Raw genomic sequence first — 22642 nt, 5'->3', positions numbered from 1 at the left:
TGAAATGCAGTCCAACATTTGGGAGCAAAAGATAAACCTGAACGATTTTGTATAAACGGCCAGTAGATGATGCATCACATTAGCCAGTTTCAGTCAAACTCACTTCATCCATGAAAAATATCAAGAAATTTAACTACAAAAATATTGCCGAAGACCTCATTGAAATATTCTAGATAGCCACAGATACAGTTGCAAGGAAAAGTTTGTGAACCCTTTGCAATTACCTGGTTTTCTGCATTAATTACTCATAAAATCAAACACAATCTGCTTGAACTAATAACACACAAACAATTGTACTTCATCTTGTCAATACGGAGTACACTATTTAAACAATCACAGTCTAGGTTCAAAAAAGTTTGTGAACCTCTGGGGTAATGCCTTCTACAAAAGCTATTTGGAGTCAGGTGTTCCAATCAATGAGATGAGATAAAAAAGACACACCAAGTCAGATTACTGACAGATCCTGCTCTTCTTAAGAGATACCAAGCCCTGATCAAAACAACTTTCAGAGGACTTTAGAAGAATTGTAGAGATGCAAAGCTTGAAAAGGCTACAAAAGCAATACTAAAGACCTGAGTGTTCATCTGTCCACAGTAAAGAGAACTTGTTTACAAATGGAGGAAATTCAGTACTGTTGCTACACTCTCTAGGAGTGGGCATCATACAAAGATCACACCAAATGCACAATGTACAATACTAAAAGAGATGAAAAAGAATCCAAGAGTAACAACAAAAGACCTGCAGAGATCTCGAGAACTTCCTAAAGTCTCTGTTCATGTGTCCACTGTAAGAAAAACACAGAAGAATGGTGTTCATGGAAGGACACCATGAAGGAAAAAACCTCTCTCCAAAAAAATACATTGCTGCACGCCTCAAGTTTGTAAAAGACCACCTGGATGTTTCACAACGCTTCTGGGACAATAGTCTGTGGACAGATGAGACAAAAGTTGAACTTTTTGGCAAAAATACACACCACTATGTTTAGAGAAAAAAGAGCACTGCACACCAACACCAAAGCCTCAGCCCAACTGTGAAGCTAGGTGGAAGGATCATCTTAGTTTGACACTGCTTTGCTGCCTCAGGGCCTGGACAGTTTGCAATCACTGAGGGAACAATGAATTCAAAATTGTGTCAAAACATTTTATAGGAGAATGTCAGGATAACAGTCCATCACCTAAAGCTTAATAGAAGTTGGTTGACACAACAAGACAATGACCCGAAATACAAGAGTAAATCAACAACAGTATGGTTTAAAAAGAAGAAAATTTGTGTTTTGAAATGGCCAAGTCAGAGTTCAGACCTTAACCCAATTGAGATGTTGCAGCATGACCTGAAGAGGGCTCTTCATGCATGGTATCCCAGAAATATTGATGAACTGAAACAGGAGGAATGGTCTAAAATTCCTCACCGCTGTTGTGAAAATCTGATAAGCAGCTACAGGAAACGTTTGGTGGAGGTTATTGCTGTTAAAGGAGGTTCTGCCAGTTACTAAATACAAGGGTTTCATACTTCTTCCAGCCTGGAAACTGAATTATTAAACACTGTGTTCAATAAAGACATGAAAAGAACAATTGTTTGTGTGGCAGATTGCACTTGTCTATTATTATGACAGATGAAGATCAGCCCACATTTTATGAGTAATTAATGCAGAAAACCAGGTAATTGCAAAGGGTACACAAACTTTTTCTTGCAACTGTAGGTCAAAGCGGAAGTGGGGTGAATTGCATTGGAAGACAACAGGAAGCCCACGGTCTCCCCTGTGGAGAAACGATAAATACTTTGCCATGTAGTCACCCAATCAAACTTATTCTCCTGCCTGTAACCTTTGATGCCCTTACTAATCAAGAACCTATCAACTTTGGACACTTCGTAAATCTCATAACACTAATATCAATTGTAGTTGCAATTTGTGCAACATTTGACAAGGCAGTACAATTCTCAAGTTAGTGGAATTCTGGAAGCTTGAAACTGCTAAATGTTTAAGCAAAGCCATGTACTTTCAGGTCAGTACTGCTCTGACGCTGAACTTTACCTTTATGTTAAGAGCAAACTATAGGTACTATTTAATGAATTTCACAAGTAAACGAGAATTCACTTGTCTATTATTTCACAAAACATAATTTAAAAAATAAAGCCCTTGTCCACTTACTTTTGCTTTCTCGAAGTCGAGATCCTTGCCAATTGTGGTTAATAACCGACATAAACATTCTAATGACTCCTCATCATGGTTTTTTAGAAGTTTCACAACACAGTCGTGCATGATGGCTTCTGTTAACATTTTAAGTTTGAACAGTTCACCAATAAATTTAATGTTTCCAATGGACCTTCTACGAGCCTTGTCCTTGGATTCTTCTAGCTCATCTTGAAGCCTGGACTTCTCTTCTGACTGTAAAAAAAAATAAGGTTGACAATGTGAATCTATTCAGGAATTTTCACATACTAGAGGAAAAAAACATGAAATTTGACTAAAAATTAAAAAATAAATTGGGAGCTGACAATTGGATATTTTCAATTTATCGAAGCAATTTGAATTATGTATGTATACTATACAGGCAGACCTTGATATTTGGAAGGAAACAGATTTCAATAAAAGATGCGTTCTGAAGTCAAATTCTGTAAATCAAAAGTTGGGAGAAATGCATTGCTAGTACGATGATGCAATGTATTCCAATGGACAGTGAATGATGAGCTATTCATTATTGTGAAAAGTAGATTCACTAATCAAGAACACATACCATTAAGAGTAAATAAATTTGTTCCAAAGAAGGAAAAATAATTTGTAATTCTTATATTGCACTTGTAATGTTTATATGACTAAATTTTTCTTATTGTACTAAATACATTAATTTTTACTCTTGCTACTGCTAGCAAGTTTAAAACCACTTCTAAAAAAGTCTTGAATTTGAACAATGTTACACACTCAAATTTAAAGTACAGAGTGCAGAAATTACGCACTAACAAATTTGCAAATTAACTTTTACTTATTTACAACTAATTAACAAACGACTCAATAAAAAGATCAACATCAAAATAAATTATTTCCAGAGAAAAATGAATACTTTTGGTGAGGGGCATACTTAGTGAGGGACTCATGTAACAGATGTGCAAATCTAACCAAATTTGCCTTCCCACTGAATATCAAGAAATTTTTCAAATAGTTCTTGCATTGCAAGGATAGGCTGGCCACATGTATTTTGAAATATCTCAAAAATTCACTAAAATTGTAATGTTTGAAAGTTTAAACAACAAAGAACAATTTATTCCTGTGAACATACTTAGCATTATAATAGAGCATAAGCCAACCAGATTTAAATGATTACACAGTGTCCACCGCACTTAATTCTCCTGGCAGTCTTCAGTCACCTAGTTTCAATATTTGATTGTTATATATTTCCCCTCATTTACCAAATTCCAAATTTATGGGAGCAAAATTCCTCATCCATACTCAGGAAATACAATTATACAAAAGCATCCACAATTGGGAAACACCCTATTGAGTAAGTAAGGGACTGAGAAAAATGTAAAGGTTGTTGTGGAAGACTAAAGAGATTTGAAAGATCTTGGAGAATCCTGTCACGTTGTACATGATTGTCCAACTTGGCAGATGATGCCACTAATGCTTACTTAATGGAGCATCAGACATTTTCCTTTCCTGCTGGGTGAATTTTACTGTGGATTTCCTTGCAATTATTTTGCTTATAGTATAACACAAGCTGGTGCTATTTTGCCAGTACCTAAAATAGTTAAAGTTGGTACCATTCATGCATCATGAAACTTGAAACATGCAAATAAACTTTAACGAATTTCAGCCTCTGGCTTTTCCCCAGTACTCCCACATATGGTCCTAGCTGAATCTGTCCTTCATCTCTCCCCTAATGGTTCATATTATCATCATTCTTCCTGATCAATCTCTAGTATGGGTAAGTTCTGCATTCCTGCCTATTGCCCTGCAGCAGCTTTCACCACCTTCACCTCCCTCCTCCTAGCTTCATTTTCCTTTTTTTATCGACTGCCTCATAGTCCACCTGCCTCCATTTCCAACCCCATGTATTCTCCCCTTCCCTACTTGGCTTGATTTGCCTATCATTTCTCTACGTACTGTGTCTACCAATCATCTCTGGCCATTGTGCAACAATCTCCCCTCCACCTTATACTGTCCATCTCCACTCCGCACTCTCAGACTTGATGTAGCTTTCCCACCCAAAACATTGACAATAGCTCCCCCCATCCCAAACCCTGCTGAACTCTTCCAGATCATTTGTGCTCTAGATTCTAGCATTTGCAACCTCTTATTTCTTCAGAGATTTACAGGAGTCAGTGGAGATGCTGCATTTTCAAGGAGGCTTGAACAACATTCTTCAAACTTTTCTTCTATCTGCTTGGCAACCTCTTCTTGGAACAGAGTTGGGAACAGTGTGGTGACTTCAGGAGTCTGACGTCAAGGAGACATGGTCTGTCCAGAGCCAGTGATATCAAATCGGAATCAGGTTTGATATCACTGGCATGTGTCTTGAAAGTTGTTGTCGCTTTGCAGCAGCAGTACATTGCAATACATAATGGAAGAAAACCAATAAATTACAGTAAGTATAAATAAAAAATAAATAGTGCAAAAAGAGAGCCAAAAAAGAAGGGGATATAATATTCATGGGTTCATTGTCCATGCAGAAATCTGATGGTGGAGGGGAAGAAGCTGTTCTGTATCTCCTCCCTGATGGGAACAATGAGAAGAGGGCATGCCCTGGGTGACTAGGGTCCTTATGATAGATGCGCCTTTTTGAAGCATCATCTTTTGAAGGTGTCCTTGACGCTCGGGAGGCTCGTGCCCATGGTAGAGCTGGCTGAGCTTACAGTTTCTGCAGCTTGTTCTGATCCTGTGCAGTGGCCACTCCATACCAGACGGTGATGTAACCAGTTAGAATGCACTCCACGGTACACCTGTAGAAATTTGGCACAATCTTTGGTGACATAACCAAGTCCCCTCAATCTCCGAATGAAATAGAGCTGCTGTCGAGCCTTCTTTGTAATTGATCAATATGTTGGGCCAAGCCAGGATAGGTCTTCAGATGCTGAAATACAGGAACTTGAAACCACTCATCCTTTCCACTGCCGATGAGGATTGGTTTGTGATTAGAAACATAGAAAACCTACAACACAATACCAGCCCTTTGGTTCATAATGCTGTGCTGAACATGTACTTACCTTATAAATTATCTACGGTTACCCATAGGCCTCTATTTTTCTATGCTCCATGTACCTATCCAGCAGTCTCTTAAGAGACCCTATCGTATCCGCCTCCACCACCGTCATCGTCAGCCCATTTCACGCATTCACCACCTTCTGCGTAAAAGACTTGCCCCTGACATCTCCTCTGTACCTACTTCCAAGCACCTTAAAACTGTGCCCCCTTGAGTTAGTCATTTCAGCTCTGGGAAAAAGCCTCTATTGACATGATCAATGCCTCCCATCATCTTAAACACCTCCATCAGGTCACCTCTCCAAGGTCATCCTCCATTGCTCCAAGGAGAAAAGGCCAAGTTCACCCAACCTATTCTCATAGGACATGCTCCCCATGACTTGATTTCCTCTTCCTGAAGTCCACAATCAATTTCTTGGTTGAGTGCAAGGTTGTTGCTGCGACATCATTCAACCAGCTGATTTATCTCCCTCCAATATGCCGCCCTGTCACCATCTGAAATTCTGCCAACAATAGTTGTGTCATTGGCAAATTTATAAATGGCATTTGAGTTGTGTCTAACCATAGTTGTGGGTGTAGAGAGAGTACAGCAGTGTGTTAAACACACATTCTTCAGGAGCGGCAGTGTTGATTGTCTGTGAGGAGGGTATGTTGTTTCCAATTCACACTGACTGTAGTTTCCCAGTGAGAAAGTCAAGGTTCCTGTTGCAGTGGGACCCACTGTAGTAGATCTGTTGTGGCAATAAGCAAATTGCAGCAGGGTCCAGGTCCTTGCTTATGCAGGAGTTGATTCGAGCTATGACCAAGCTCCCAAAGCACTTCATCACAATAGATGTGAGTGCAACTGGGCAAAAGGTTATTGAGGCAGCTCACCCTGCTCTGCTTGGGCACTGGTATGATTGTTGCCCTTTTGAAGCAGGTGGGAAATTCTGACTGTGGCAGTGAGACATTTAAGAAGTCCTTGAACACTACCGCCAGTTGGTTGGCTCAGGTTTTCAATACCCTACCAGGTACACTATCAGGGCCTAACACTTTGCAAGGGTTCACTCTCGTGAAAGATGTTCTGACATCGGCCTCCGAGACAGAGATCACAGGGTCACTAGACGATGCAGGGATTTGCTGTAGTTTTATTCTCCCTTTCAAATGCATAAAATATGTTGAGCTCATCTAGGTATGATGTATCACAGCCATTCATGATGTTATGTTTCGCTTTGTAGTAAATAATAGCCTGCAAACCATGCCAGAGCTGACATGCATCTGATTCTATCTCTACCTTCAGTCGGAATTGTTCTTCTGCTCTTCCATAGGTTGTACTTGGACTTGTATAGTTCTGGATCACTGGTCTTGAATGCCACAGATCTAGCCTTCAGCAGACTACAGACCTCCTGGTTTAACTATGGCTTCTGGTTTGGGTATATTTGGTACATTCTTGAAGGTACACACGTCTACACAGATGTTGAAGAAGTTGGTGACAACTGTGGCGACATTCAGACTCGAATACTGTCCAGACCACTACTCAAAGCAGTCCTTTAAGCACTCCTCCACCTTCTTCATGGTCTTTACCACGGGTGCTGTGGTGTTTAGTCTCTGTCTATGTGCCAGGAGTAGAAGTACAGTCAACTGATCAGACTTTCCAAAGTGTGCTGTGGAATGGCATGGTAAGCATTCTTCTTGGTGGTATAACAGTGGGCAAGCATGTTGGCTCTTCTGTTTCCACAGGGGATATGTTGGTGGCAGTTGTTCAGAGACTTCTTCAAGATGGCCTGTTTGAAATTCTCACAATGATAGGGAAAGCATCTGGGTGTAAGTGGGTATGTTAACCTGGGGAGAGAATGCTAATACTGGTTCAGTTATCTTGCCAGAGGATTTGGAAGATTTTGCTGAGACAGTGTTGGCAACATTTTTACAGAGTTTTGAGTTACCTGCTCTGGGTAGTGCAAGTCTCAGAAAATTGAAGGCAAGGATCAACACTACAGAACACACCACAAGTTTCATGCCAGACATTAAGTCCTGATCTGCAAGCATACTCTTCCTTAATTGGCTGAAGATAGTGTTGGCACACACTCTAGGCAACCAGCAAACTTAATTTTCCGAGTCAGTCAGCATTTGCTGACATGTAGCTCTTCACATATAGGAACTGGTCTATGCTTTCCAGGGGTGTGCCATGTACCTTAATTTTTGAAGCACAGCATTTGTACAATGAGGCAGGTTGTTGCAGGATCTTTGTCTTGAGAATGTCATGTATAAGGTCCATATACTCTCATGTGCTTCAGTGTATGAGTCAGCTTCGCTACTCAATGTGCACGTGCCAGCATCTGCTTAGCATTAAGGGTGAGACGAACTTGGACCTACAGTGCAGGTACTACAGGTTAAAAAATTTCCCACTTGTCTTGTAGATTAGCTCTACTGCAGAAGAAAGCAGATTGGAGAGGGTCCAGAGGAGCTTCTCGAGAATGATGCTGGGAAAGAAAGGGTTAACATATGAGGAACGTTTTACAGCTCTGGGTCAGCACTCACTGAAGTTCAGAGGAGGGATCTCATCAAAACCTATCGAATATTTAAAAGCCGAGATTGATTGGACATGGAGAAGATATTTCCTAAAAGTAGGGGAGCCGAGGACCAGAGGATGCTGAATCTGTGGAATTCATTGCCATGGATGGCTATACAGGGTGGCAAAGCCATTGGACGTATTTAAAGCAGAGGATGATAGGTTCTTATCACAAACAACAAAAAATCTGCAGATGCTGGAAATCCAAGCAATACATACAAAATGCTGGAGGAACTCAGCAGGCTAGGCAGCATCTAAGGAAAAAACTGTCTCGGCCTGCAATGCCAACTGTACTCTTTTCCATCGATGCTTCTTGGCCTGCTGAGTTCTTCCAGCATTTTGTGTGTGCTACATTGATAGGTTCTTGATTAGTAAGGGCATCAAAGGCTATGGGGAGATGGGGCACGAGAATTGGGTTGACAGGGTTAATAAATCAGCCATGTTGGAATGGTAGAACAGACTCAATATGCTGAATGGCCTAATTCTCCTCCTATGTCATATAATCTTGTAATCAAACTAATCTACCAACAAAATAGCTTCATCATTAACTTACTAATAATCCTGCCCTTCCTGATCATTTTTCTCCCAAATATCTATTCTTTCCTCATCCACTTTGCAACATAAAGCTAATATGCTTTCTCTCTCAACTCTGATGAAAGTTCTTCGATTTGAACCATTAACCCTATTTCTCATTCCAGAGAATCCTGTTGATATGTTGAGTGTTTCCAAAATTTTCTGATTTTATTGCAGATAATTTTATGCTAGCTATATATCACAGCAACTTCATAACTATCACTTTCCAGTTGCAATATTTCAACAAGCTTCCTCGTCCTCCAAAGAAAATTTGTTCAGTTGAAAAATTCAGTAGATTATCTGAATAAACACAGGGAATTAAGTAAAATGTTTAGTTTAATCTGACACCATTCATGAGCCATTTAAGATTCTCCCAAATTGTTTTAAGTTTCAATACTTCACCAGACTGTAATACTTTAAGACGTACAGCAGCCTATTATTAGACAGCAGACTCTCACAAGTAGCAATATTTCCCAGTAACAACAATGACTGAAGGATGAGAATTGACCAGAACACCAAGGAATATCAGAATCACATTTATTATATACCATGAAATCTGTTGTTCTGTGGCAGCAGTACAGAGCAATCCATAAAAACAAACCAATAAATAAATAAATAGTGCAAAAGAATGCATATAAAATAGTGTACATGGTTTCATGGACTGTTCAGAAATCTGATGGAGGAGGGAAAGAAGCTGTTCCTAAAACAGTGAATGTGCATCTTCATACTTCTGTACTTTCTCTGTGATGGTAGTAATGAGAAGAGAGCATGTCCCCGTTGGTGAGGATCCTTGAAGATGGATACCACCTTCTTAGGATGTCCTCAGTGATGGGAGGGCTATAACTATAATGAAGCTGGCTGATACTACAACTCTCTATAGCCTCTTTTGGAGCATCCATACCAGGTGGTAATGCAACCAGTCAGAATGCTCTGTATTGTACATTTGTAGAAATTTGGTAGAGTCCTTGGTGTCATAACAATTCTCCTTGCATACCTTCTTCATGACTGCATCAATGCGTTAAGCCCAGTACAGATTCTTTGAGATCTTGACATCAAGGAACTTGAAACTGTTCACCCTTTCCACCGCTGACTCTACATTATGACTCGTGTGTATTCTGACTTCCTCTTCCTGAAGCTCATGATCAATTTCTTAATCATGTTGATGTTGAGTGCAAGGTCATCTTTACAACATGACTCAACCAGCCGATCTACCTCAGTCTTGTACGTCTCATCGCCATCTGAAATTCTGACAACAGTGGTGTCATTGCCAAATTTATATATTACGTTTGAGCTCTGCCTAGCCATAAAATCATGAGTACAAAGAGAGTAGTGCAATGGGCTAAGCACGCATCCTTGAGGTACACCTGTGTTGGCTTTCAGCAAGGAGATGTTATTTCCAATCTGTATTCACTGTGGTCTCCTCATCCGGTTGTAGAGGCAGATACAGATACAGAGAACTATGTTATGAGGGATTAATTCTTGCCATAACCAATCTCTCAAAGCAGTTCATCACAGTAGATCCGAGTACTACTGGGTGGTTGCCACTGAGGCAGCTCCCTGTTTTTTTTTTAAGCACTAAGGTGACTGATGCCCTTTCGAAGCAAATGGGAAACTGTGACTACAGCAGTGAGAGGTTGAACACTCCAGCCAGTTGGTCAGCAATGCTCCTCATAAGGTGAGTGCGCACACATCTTTTGCTACTAGCGCACAAAGGAATTTAAACTGCACACAAAAAGATTGTCCCCCACAACCTCAGTGGCATATTAAGCATATTTCATGATCGAACATCATCACATTTTCTTTTTCGGATTCTGATGCAGATGGTGTTGACAATGTGAAGTTTGTGATGATTTGTCTACAGATTTTAGAACTGGCTTATTTATACTGTTTTTATTAAAGAAATTATTGATTCACTATGTTGAATTCCAAAGAATCAAAGGGCGTGAAGTGCAAAAGAACTGCTAGTCCATTTAAAGCTTCTTGAAACAGTAGAATCTGCTACACCAAAAGCTCATGAAGTCAGGAATGTGTATCTAGGAGAAATATTTATGTACAGTACCGAAACTGGTGTTACCTGGAGTATTGTTGTAATGCAAAAGTTGCTGGAGAATTTGTAAGTGGGAAGAAGTGGAGCGATATTTGGAAACTTGACTATTTAAAGCGTCATTTAACAACAAATCATATATAGAGATGGTGTACAAAAGCTCCAGCGAGAATTTCTGCGCACACATTCCCTCATTACAAATTGATGGAACTTCGTTGATCAGCACTGGTTATCAGTACCTGCCGGGATACCATTGGGGCCTGACGCCTTACAAGAGTTCAACCTCTTGAAGGATGCTCTGATGTCAGCCTCTGAATCAGAGATCACAAGGTCGCCAGATGATGTGGGAATTCACACAGCTGCAGTGTTATTCTCACCTTCAAAGCATGCCTAACTGTATCCACTTCCCTGAAACTATGCCATGGGATCTCCTATCTGAGAAGTTTGACACCGCTATCGATGTGTCTTATCAAAAGTCAGCACCTTCATCTTTGCAACATTCCTGTAGCACATGTTAGCATAGAAATTTCTTTTTGAAATTAATTAAAACATAGCATTTAGTTTAAACAACAGCACCAAAGGACCATCAGTTTAAGTTGCATCATTTTGAAAAGGCAGCTATCAATGTGTTCCAATCATTTACAAGCAGTTAAGAGAAAAATTCTTATCAGATATATCACATAAAGATACATTAAGGTTTCTTACTTTAATAGTAGCATCAATCTCTTTCTGCTTCTTCTCATTGACAACATCATCTGCTTTGTCCTTTTCAAATTCTTTCTGACATCGATTTAGTAGTAGTTTACGGAAATTCACTGAGACACCTGGTTTATCTGACACTGGGACTTTCAACTGTGAATGGAAATGATCACATCATTCAGTGCAAAGTTCACAATACAATACTGTGCTAGTTGCGCTTCCTTTAAACACATGAATGTTAAAGGAAACATACTAGATTACTGACAACCCCCAAATTCTCATTGGTTTAAAAAAAGCTATGATGCCTAATAGATTAGGGTGAGTTGGAATGACCAATACTGAACAATTGGTGGAAAATTTCTGTACTTTCATTTTCAACTTATGGTAACTGTTTCACTGACACCATGACATTCCTGTGAACATTTCACCAGTGAGAAATTGCAGTCTTTACACAAGCCTGCCTTATATCCACTACAGAAAATGATGTGCAGTTATAATTGTCTTTGTTTAGTCACAGATCAATATAGCATATCCTAGCCTGGTAGTTATAGTACCACAGGATAATTATTACAAATTCCTCAATTACACAGAAAAGTACAGCACAGGAACAGTCCCTCCAGCCCATAATGTTAAGTTTGTAATAAAATGGCCAACTAAGCTAATACCATGTCTACACAATGTCCATATCCTTCTATTTTCCTTACATTTATGTGCCTGTCTAAACATCTCTTAGAAGTTCTTAATGTATCTACCTCTACCACCACCACAGGCAGTGCATTCCAGGTACCCACCATTATCTGTGTAAAATACTTGCCCATTACATCTCCTTTGAAATTATCCCCCTCACCTTAAATGCATGTCCTCTGGTATAAGATATTTCAAACCTTCGAAAGCTGTATTGTTTGTCTACTCTATCTATGCTTCTCATAATCCTCTATTAGATCTTCCCTCGACCCTCTGCCTCTTCAGAGAAAACAACCCAAGTTAGTCCAACTTCTCACTATATCACTGGTAAGCCTCTTCTGCACCCTCTGCAAACCCTCAATATCCTTCCCACAATTGGGCAACCAGAACCGCATGCAGTACTCCAGATGCAGCCTAACTAGGGATTTATAATGCTACAACACAATTTCCTCACTTTTGAATTCAATGGGTGAACGAACAAAGGCAAGCATGTCATATGCCTTATTAACCACTGATCAATCTGTGTAGCGACTTTCAGGGAGCTATGAACTTAGACCCCAAGATCTCTGTCGGTCTTGCCCTTAACAGTGTACTGTCTCTTTCCATTTGACCTACCAAGATGCAACACTTCACATTTGGCGGTGTTAAACTCTTTCTGCAATTAATCTATATCCTGTGGTATTCTTTGACAGCATTCTACGCCACCCACACCACCACCAATCTTTGGATCATCTGCAAACTTATTAACCGATCCATCCACATTTTCATCCAGGTCATTTATATATATCACAAACAGCAGAGGTCCCAGTACCGATCCCTGCAAACCTCTAGCTAGAATAAGTTCTTTCAACCACTACCCTTTGGCTTCTATGGCCAAGCCAGTTCTAAATCCAAACAGCCAACTTACCAAGATGCCTTGCATCTTAATCTTCTGGATAAGCCCCCCCCACCCCACCCCCAGCTCCAAGAGATCTTGTCAAACTCCTTACTAAAATCTACGTAGACGTCTACAGTTCTACCTTCATCAATCACCCTTGTCACCTCATTAAAAAACTCAATCAATTTTGTAAGATATGACTTGCCCCGCACAAAGACATGTTGGTTCTCCCTAATTAGGCCATGGTTTTCCAAATGCCCATAAATCCCATCCTTAAGAATTTGCTCCGATAACTTTCTGCCCACTGACCTGGGTCTCACTGGTCTATAGCTTGCAGGATTATCCAGGATTCCCTTCTTAAAAAATGGAAAACATTAGCTACTCACTAGTCCTCTGGGACCTTGCCTGTCACTAGAGGACATGAAGATATTGGTCAAGGTCCCAGCAATCTCATCTCTTGCCTCTCTCAATAACCTGGAGTGTATTCCATCAGGCCAAGGGGACTTATCCACCTTAATGCTCTTTAAGAGACCCAACACTACCTCCTCCTTTACCTCAAAATGTCCTAGCATATTAATATACTCGGTACTAGTCTCCTATCTCCACATCCATCTCCTTGGTAAACGCTGATGCACCCAATTCTGCTTCCCACTCCCATTCAGATATGTCCATTCATGGCCTCCTCTACTGCCATGATGAGACTAAACTCAGGTTGGAGGAGCAACACCTCATATACCGTCTAGGTAGTCTCCAGCCCCTTGGTATGAACATAGAATTCTCCAACTTCTGGCAATTCCCTCCCCCTCCCTTTCCCTATCCCTATGTCACTCTGCCCCCTCCCCCAGCTGCCTACCACCTCCCTCTTGGTTCCACCTCCTTCTACTAGCCATTGTGTTTTCCCTTATTCTTTCTTCACCTTTCCTGCCTATCATCTCCCTGCCTCCCTTCCCCCACCCCTTTATCTTTCCCCTTACTGGTTTTTCACCTGGAACCTACCAGCCTTCTCCTTCCCACCCTTCTCCCACCTTCTTTATAGGGCCTCTGCCCCTTCCCCCTACAGTCCTGACGAAGGGTTCCAGCCTGAAACGTCGACCGGACTTGTACTGTACTATTCTAAGTTCTAATAACGTATTTTGAAAATGCACATACTGCTCCTTGGGTATTTAAAATAATCAAAAGGAAATTCAGATTTGCAGTTTTGAAAATATTAGTATGCAGAAGTAAAATGTATATATTGATGTTTGTTGACCTACCATTGTGAGGCAGCGACACATGTTGGCATATGCTACTGAGAAATTAGGCTCATCGATTGCTTTCTCAAATACGAGGTCAATAACCCCTTTCAGCCTCTCCTCTGTATCTATTGTCAGCTCCTGAACTTGTTTCATCAACTGCTGAAACATTTGTGGGGTAAGTTTGTTCAGGATGCTTCTTACCCGTCGGAAAAGTTCCTGGAGTGAGTATAAAAACAATGACAATAATTGAGAGAAAATTTCTACTGTATATTAGTTTCTAGAAAATAATAACATGCATGGATTTTTTTTAAAGATGACTGAATTGTAAAGCATCACAATAAACAGCAGTAACAAAGATAATGAGCAACTTGTTTACGTGATCTTGAACTGTCACCTCACAGAATCCATTCCCACAATGACAGATTTAATATGAAAATTGATTCACTTTTACAGAGCAACACACAAAATGCTGTTGGAACTTGGTAGGTCAGGCAGCATCCATGGAAATAAATAAATAATTGATGTATTGGACTGGAAAGGAAGGGTGAAGACACAAGAATAAAAGAGGTAGGGGGAGGAGAAGGAGAGTAGCTAGAAAGTGATAGGTGGGTAAAAAAGGTAAAGGGGCTGCAGATGAAGAAATCTGATAGGAGAGGAGAGTAGACCATAGGAGAAATTTGGGGGGGGGGGGGGAGAAGAACCTGAGGGAGGAGGGAGGTGATAATCAGATGAGAAGAAGTAAGAGGCCAGACTGGGGAATAGAAGAGGGAAGGGGAAGGGAAAAATTTATTTTACTAGAAGGAGAAATCGATATTTATGCCATCAGTTTGGAGACTACCCAGATGGAATATACAGTGCCTATAAAAAGCATTCATCCCCCTTGGAAGTTTTTGCGTTCTAGTGTTTTACAACATTGAATCACAGTGAATTTAATTAGGCTTTTTTGACACTAATCAACAGAAAACGACTCTTGTGTCAAAGTGAAAACAGACCTCTACAAAGTGGTCTAAATTAATTACAAATATAAAACACAAAGTAATTGATTGTGTAAGTATTTACCCCCTTCAAGTCAGTATTTAGTAGATGCACCTTTGGCAGTAATCACAGCCTTGAGTCTGTGTGGATAGGCCTCTATCAGCTTTGCACATCTGGACACTGCAATTTTCCCCCAATCTTCTTTACAAAACTGCTCAAGCTCTGTCAGATTGCATGAGGATCATGAGTGAACAGCCCTTTTCAAGTCCAGCCACAAATTCTCAATTGGATTGAGGTTTGGACTTTGCCACTCGAGGACATTAACTTTGTTGTTTTTAAGCCATTCATGTGTGGTTTTGGCTTGGGGTCATTGTCTTGCTGGAAAACAAATCTTTTCCAAAGTCCCAGTTCATTTGCAGACTGCATCAGGTTTTCCTCCAGGATTTCCCTGCATTTTGCTGCCAACATTTTACCCTCTACCTTCACAAGCTTTCCAGGGCCTGCTGCAGTGAAGCATCCCCCAGCATGATACAGCCACCACCATGCTTCAGGGCAGGGGTGTTGTATTTTTAATGGTGTGCAGTGTTTGGCTTACGCCAAAGATAGTGTTTACTCTGATGGTCAAAAAGCTCAATTTTGGTTTCATCAGACCATAGAACCTACTTCCAGCTGATTTCAGAGTCTCCTGCACACCTTCTGGCAAACTCCAGCTGAGATTTCATGTCAGTTTATTTTCAACAGTGCCTTTCTCTTTGCACTCTCCTAAAAAGCTGCGACTGGTGAAGCACCCTGGCAACAGTTGTTCTATGTGCAGTCTGTCCCACCTCAGCCACTGAAGCTTGCAACTCCTCCAGAGTTATCATAGGTCTCTTGGTGGCCTCCCTCACTGGTCCCCTTCTTCCTCGGTCACTCAGTTTTTGAGGATACAGCTGTGCCATATTCTTTCCATTTCTTGATGACTGACTTAACTGCACTCCAAGGGATATTCAGTGACTTGGAAATTTTCTTGTATCCATCTCCAAATTTCAATAACCATTTCATGGAATTGCTTGGAGTGTTCTTTTGTCTTCATGGTGTAGTTTTTGCCAGGATACCAACTCACCAGCAGAAGAACCTTCTAGATACAGGTGCATTTTTACTACAATCAATTGAAGCACCTTGATTGCAGGTAGGTCTCCAAAAACAGATCTCCATTTAATTATGTGACTTCTAAATCCAATTGTTGGCACCAGTGATGATCTGGTGGGTCATATTAAAGGGAGTGAATACTTATTCAATTATTTTGTGTTTTATATTTTTAATTAATTTAGATCACTTTGTGGAGATCTGTTTTCACTTGGACACAACAGAGTCTTTTACTGTTGATCAGTGTCAAAAAAAAAAAGCCAAATTAAATCCACTGTGACTCAATGTTATAAAACAATGAAACATGAAAAATTCCAAGGGGGTGAATACTTTTTATAGGCTCTGTAAGGTGCTGCCCCTCCACCCTGAGGGTATAGCATCATGGCACAAGATGAGACCATGGACTGACATGTTGGAATGAAGGAGAAAAAGCCTCAAACTTTCGCATAGTACTGTACTTCTAAATGGAGTTCCTTCGTGGTCCGGAGGAATGTTGTGTTGTTTGGTTATATATTCATATGTACAATCAGATGAAAATTAAGTTAAATTTGAACCAAGATGATCCGGAAGCAGAGTGCACAACAGTGTTGTGCTTGAAGTAGTGTACTCTATATATTTCAGAGATTATTTATAGCAGGCTAAAGCACTGGAGATGTCAAAGGATGCTTCACCCAGTCACCAAATCCAATGGCAGGTTCAGAGAACCAATGTTAGATTCTTCATACATGTGCACTATACAAAGAATCGATGAATGAACAGAGTGATAGCAAAAATAATGGGCTATTCTAACTTTCTTGCACCATTGCTTAACTGAAACATTTCTATCCTCATCTTGAAACTCAAACTTTAAGTACTTAAGCATTTGCAAACTACAAACAGTAGCTTTTCACTGTTCCTTGATACATGTGACAATAATAAAACAACACTACTTTTGAAAACTTTCTCTATGATGCACTTTAAAACTTCAAGGATGCTTTTATTAAGACAATGACAGGTTCTTTAAAAATGTATTCCTATCCACCAATTGTAGGGACATCAAAAGATACCTTCACAACGAGAAGGAAAGGACACATATCACAAAATACTCAACAAAATTTTCAATTCATTATAGACTGAGTTTAAGTGAGGCATCTAGTAATAGAAGAAAAGCAGTGCAGTATTTTATAGTGCCTATCAACCTATTCTGCCATTCAGTTAGGCTAATGTTCTATCCAACCTCCTCCTTTTTGTGTTCATCTGCCACATTATCCTGAGGTGTTAACTTAACAATAGCCATTTTGATATTCTCGACTGAGCATCCACGAAAAAATCAGAGACTACTGCGGAGAAATCCCTCATCAATCTAAATGTTGCACGCCTTAACCCCATGTTCTGGACAATGCAGAAAGACAAGCCAGTTTCTTAATATGCACTTTGTCAAGTAACCTAAGAATTTGAGATATTTTATTAAAATTGCCTTTCTTTCTCTTTTAAGCTCCAGAAATTACAGGATATTCTACTCACCCTCTCACTCAAAGACGCGTGGTAAGAACCCAATGATTAAAAATTACATTTAAAAAGGCCTTTTGTTTTTGGTATTTCCTTACATACTCCAATGAATTTAAACAATGCAATATTGTCTGGAAATTCTGCTCCGTTAATTGCCACTGTTGCTTATTTTAGACCTAACATGATGTGACAGGAAGAGTTTGTTTTAATCCAACCTGTGTTTTTTGCACATCGGAGTCATCAGAGACTTCTTCTCGTTTTAATATGGGCTTCCATGCATTCTCCGACTTCTTCAACTGGACATCATCGTTTACAGTTATATTTGTAATAATCTTCCTTGGTTCTCTTCTTTGCCCATGCTGTGACCTTCGTGGACCAGCATTTAGCACCTAAATTAGTAACATTAATTGTTAATATAATAGCGTCTTAAAAACCTTTGACACAAAATTAGCTAATTGCTGACAGTGAGTAGGAATCAAATCTCAGAATCCAGCTAAGAAGGGGAGATTGACTTCAGTCATCCTGACTGGTTTTGTGTCAAATAATTTAATCAAGGCACATTGTTAGTGATTTCAATCACTGTTTGGATAATGTTGAATTTGCAATAACATTTGAGGTTTGTCAAACACTTGTTTGTTTGTTAAACTGCAGCACGAGAAATAAGATTAGGACATCACTGGACAACAAAGATTTTGCTTCCTGAATACATTTGGGTGTATCTAATGGATTTTGGGCTGCTGATCATGAAATTCACATTGAAATTTCCCTATCATGCACCTTTTTTTTTTAATATCACCCATATTTGTTATTTCAATTCATAATTCAAGTCAATTAAAATGTTGCTCACAACATAAGTTGAAAAATTTTCGATCTTGTTCAGGCATGTCTGTGCATGCTTTGGCAGGGTGGATGATATAAGGCAGGATTGGTTTTAGAATGGCTATAAAAGCATCACACACACACTGCTCTATGCATTGCATTTACACACATTAGTTTGCAATTACCTTGATCTAGATGCTCGACATGCATATCATATTGTGTGTACTCAGTATAATAAATTAATTGTATTTTCAGAGTACTTCCGATAGCAAAATGTCTCGCCAATGTTGCAACAGCCATGATACTTTGTTATGTTTGTGGCAAGTATGAAGTTTAATCTCAAAGATAGAGCATGACTCCTCTTATTAAGAAAGCCTAAGAGCTCTACTGTGGGCGTATAATTAGTGACCAAAACAAAGCCTGGGCTCTTCACATATGTTGCGCAAGATCACTGTTTTTCTTAAACTTAGTTCAGAGATACTCAAAAGTCAACGTTGTTCATATGGCAAGAGCAGAATAATCATGTGACAGACTCCCACTTCTGTCTGACCAGTGTGTTTGGTTTCTCTGCTAAACACAAGAAATGCATTAAGTACCCCAATCTCCCTTCAGCCATAAGATCTGTGCCGCATTACAATAATCTTCCAGTACCAAAGCCATCAGATTCTGAGTCTAGAAGATGAAGACGAAGACGACAATGCCATGAGACACGAGCCAGGAACTGAAAATGACACTGATAACCTTACAGATTTAGAACCCTTTATGTCAAGTGAGCCTCATCTGATAACTTAATCTGAGTTAAATGACCCGGTCCGAGACTTGGCATTGTCAAAGATAAAAGCAGAATTACTGGGTTGAAGACGACAAAGATGGAATCTGTTCTCACCAGGCACACAAATTTCCTTGATATATTTTGATATTTGAGACAATATTTCCCAGAATAATTGATGGCTAGATTAAGGAAGGCATTTTGTTGGTCCACAAATTAAACAGGTCATCAATGGCAGGCAATTTGAAGAACTTCTAGTGGGAGAGGAGAAAATTGCATGGAAAGCATTCAAGGATGTTGTTGAAAATTTTCATGGCAACTACAGAGCATCAAACTACATGCAGCTAGTTGACAACATGCTTCAAGCATACAAAGCCATGAAATGCAACATGCCACTAAAAATTCTTTCACTGCATTCCCATTTAGATTTCTTCCTTGCGAATTTTGGCGCTGTCAGTGATGACCATGGTGAAAGGTTTCACCAAGACATTGCGGTCATGGGGAAACGGTACCAAGGCAACTGGAATCCATCAATGCCGGCTGATTATTGTTGGGACACTTAAGTGAGAGCCTCAGACAGAGTACAAATGAAAATCATCAAAACATTTTTAGCTCAGTCGAACTATTACAAGGTGCCAGCATCATTATGCAATTAAATGCATTATATTTCATAAAAGTTAATTTCTTGTTTCTTCAAATTCCTATGTGATACAAGTAGTTGGAAATTAAATTTGCATTCAGCATTCAGCTTATGATAGTATATCATAAACAAATAAATTTTTGAAGAAGCGATGCTTTCAAAAAAATTTGCTGTCCAGTGTATTCAGCCTTTCTCATCTGCTTCATTTTTCAAATCAAATAAATCAGAATCAGGTTTAATATCACCGGCATATGGCATGAAATTTGTCTTGTGGCAGCAGTGCAATAAATAATAATAATCTATGAATGAGGAAAAATATAAATTAGTCCAAAAAGAGAGCCAAAAAAAGAAAAAATGTGAAGTCATGTACATGGGTTCGTTGTCCATTCACAAAGCTGACGGAAAGAAGCTGTTTCTAAGGTGTAGAGTGTGTGCTTTCAGGTTCCTGTACCACCTCCTTGACGGTAGCACTGAGAAGACGGCATATCCTGAGTGACAGGGGACCTTAATGATAGATGCAATGCATTTTGAAGATGTCCTTGATGCTGATCAAGGCTGACCCGTAACCTCAATGCCATATTCCTTAATAACAAATTGAGTTATGCCAGCATCCATTGAATTTTGAAAAGACTTCTACATTGATTAATGTGTTGAGTTAGAATTAGATTTTCCTTGAATATAAGCACGTTTGTGCTACTTAGTCCAAAACAGCACAATATATTAATTAAAACTTCCTAGGGGCAGTGATTCAAAGCTGGTTACAGCAGTTCATTGGCAATACAGTCAAGTGACACTGTTATTGGTAAGCTTTTTGACTTGGGGTTTAAATATCAAAATCACATGTTCTCCTGTAATCTTGTATATGCTTGATAACAATGTGGAGGGTGACATCCTAAGCAGCAAATTTAGGATTAGCATGCTCCCATCACACATTTGTCTGCACCACTGCCTTCACATAAATGCAAATGTGACTGCTCTCAACCAGGATAGATTAGCCTCTGTGATGTTTGGATTTTCTCAAAAAACAGGAGGCTAAAATCAAGTCAATGCTGACAAAAATATAAGTAAATCAAATGCAATCTGATGGTAGCGATAGACAAATACTGTAGACATGGACATCCATATCTAACTCATATAATGTTCAATTTATCTGACTTTAGATGAAGTTCAGCAGGCCCACACCAGCCTTGAGACATGGGACTGGATATATTCTATAATGCATTAATTATTCTTGAAAAACAAGATGTCATAAAACATATTTCTATGTGCTTAATTATTGTTTTTTAAACAACTGGGCAGATAGGAATTAATACAGCAATTCAAAATTGGCCTCGTGGCAATTTTGTTTTTAAGCAATTCATAAATTAAAAGATGCAATTAAGTAGTGGAATGCAAATACTATAATTTTTGGATTGAGTATCTCATCAGTAAATGCACCCTCATGAGCACTTGTACTTGCATGAATACAAAGTAACAGCTCTTTGGTTTTGAGTCTGTTCTTATCTGTTTAATAGATATGATGGGACGGATAGTTAGAAGTGTGTATATTTTAATGCTGGAGTACTATGGGCAAAGGTTATAAACTTAGAGCATGGACCAATACATGGAGCTATGATGTTGTGGCCATTACAGAAACCTGGCTGACAGAGGGGCAGGAATGGCGCTTAATGTACCAGGGTTTTGATATTTTAGGAACAAAAAGAAAGAAGGTAAAAGGAGAGGGGGGAGCTGCACTGCTAATCAGGGACAATATTGCAGTACTCAGAGGGGAAATAATGGATGGCTCATCCACCGAGTCCATATAGATAAACTCAAAAATAGTAAGGGTGCAATCACTCTGATGGAATAGTACTACAGACCCTTCCAATAGCCACCAGGACATTGAGGAACACATGTGGAGACAGATTAAGCAAAGGTACAAAAACAATGGGGTTGTTGTCACGAGACACTTCAACTTCCCTAATATCAAGTGGGACCTTCCAAGTGCAAGAGTTTTAGATGGGACAGAATTTGTCAGGTGCCCTCAGGAAGGTTTCCTAATTCAATATGTTGATATTTCAACAAGAGGAGGAGCTATACTAGACATGGTGTTGGGTAATGAGCCTGACCAGCTGACTGACCTTTTAGTGGGTGAACAGTTAGGGAAACCTTTAAAGATAGTTATAGATGAGGATAAGTATGGACCTTGCAGGAGAGTATTAAATTGAAGCAGCACAACCATGAAAGCATTTGGCAGGAACTAGGGAGAGTTGGGAACAGCCGTTTTGGGCCAGTCCATATCGAACATATGGAGGGTGTTTAAAGACCAGCAGAACAGAGCACAGTACAAGTATGTTCCTGTAAGAAGAATGGACAAGGATGGCAAAGCACGGTAGTATAGCATCCAGCGTATTGCTTTACAGTGTCAGTGACTCCTGCCACTATCTGTAAGGAGCTTGAACGTTCACCCTGCAACCATGTGAGCTTACTTTGGGTGCTCTAGTTTCCTCCCACAGTTCAAAGACGTACCAGTTAGTAGATTAATTGGTCATTGTAAGTATTAAATAGGTGGGCTGCTGGGCAGTGCAGCTGATTGAGCCGGAAGTGCCTATCCTGCACTGCATCTCTAAATAAATAAGCAGAAAAATCTTGGATGTCGAGGGATGTGATGAATTTAGTCTAGAAGAAAAAAGTATGTAAAGCTCAGGAAGCTAGAATAAAAAAAGTGCCCTTGAAGATTATAAAGAAGCAGAAAAGAACTCAAGACGGGAATTAGGAAAGCCATGATGGATCATAAAAAGTCCTTAGCAAGTAGGATAAAAGAGAATCCCAAGGCAGTCTATATATATATATATATCTCTCAAGAGCAAGGTGACAACTAGGCAGAGAGCAGGACCACGCAAAGATAAAGGGAGGAGCTTTTGCTTGGATGCGGAGGATGTGGGTGGGGTCACTAATGAGCTCTTTACATCAATATTTACTGAGGAGGATGT

General features: G+C 39.7%; 1 protein-coding gene across 16 annotated transcripts in view; it reads right to left on the bottom strand.

Annotated features, from left to right (window-relative positions):
• The window catches only part of LOC134337823 (eukaryotic translation initiation factor 4 gamma 3-like), a 306969-nt gene that overhangs the window by 41393 nt on the left and 242934 nt on the right, over positions 1-22642 (bottom strand). For all 16 annotated transcript variants that reach the window (XM_063033097.1, XM_063033102.1, XM_063033098.1 and 13 more), the window contains 4 exons: positions 17658-17831; positions 13873-14070; positions 11065-11211; positions 2150-2386 (listed from right to left, as the gene is read on the bottom strand). In XM_063033097.1, the coding sequence (XP_062889167.1) occupies positions 2150-2386; positions 11065-11211; positions 13873-14070; positions 17658-17831 (756 nt within the window). The remainder of the gene's footprint in view (positions 1-2149; positions 2387-11064; positions 11212-13872; positions 14071-17657; positions 17832-22642) is intronic.

Source organism: Mobula hypostoma, chromosome 25 (assembly GCF_963921235.1).
Source record: "Mobula hypostoma chromosome 25, sMobHyp1.1, whole genome shotgun sequence".
Taxonomy (NCBI): Eukaryota; Metazoa; Chordata; class Chondrichthyes; order Myliobatiformes; family Myliobatidae; genus Mobula; species Mobula hypostoma.
Note: the sequence above shows the minus strand (reverse complement) of the source record. Positions and strands in the feature narration are given on the sequence as shown.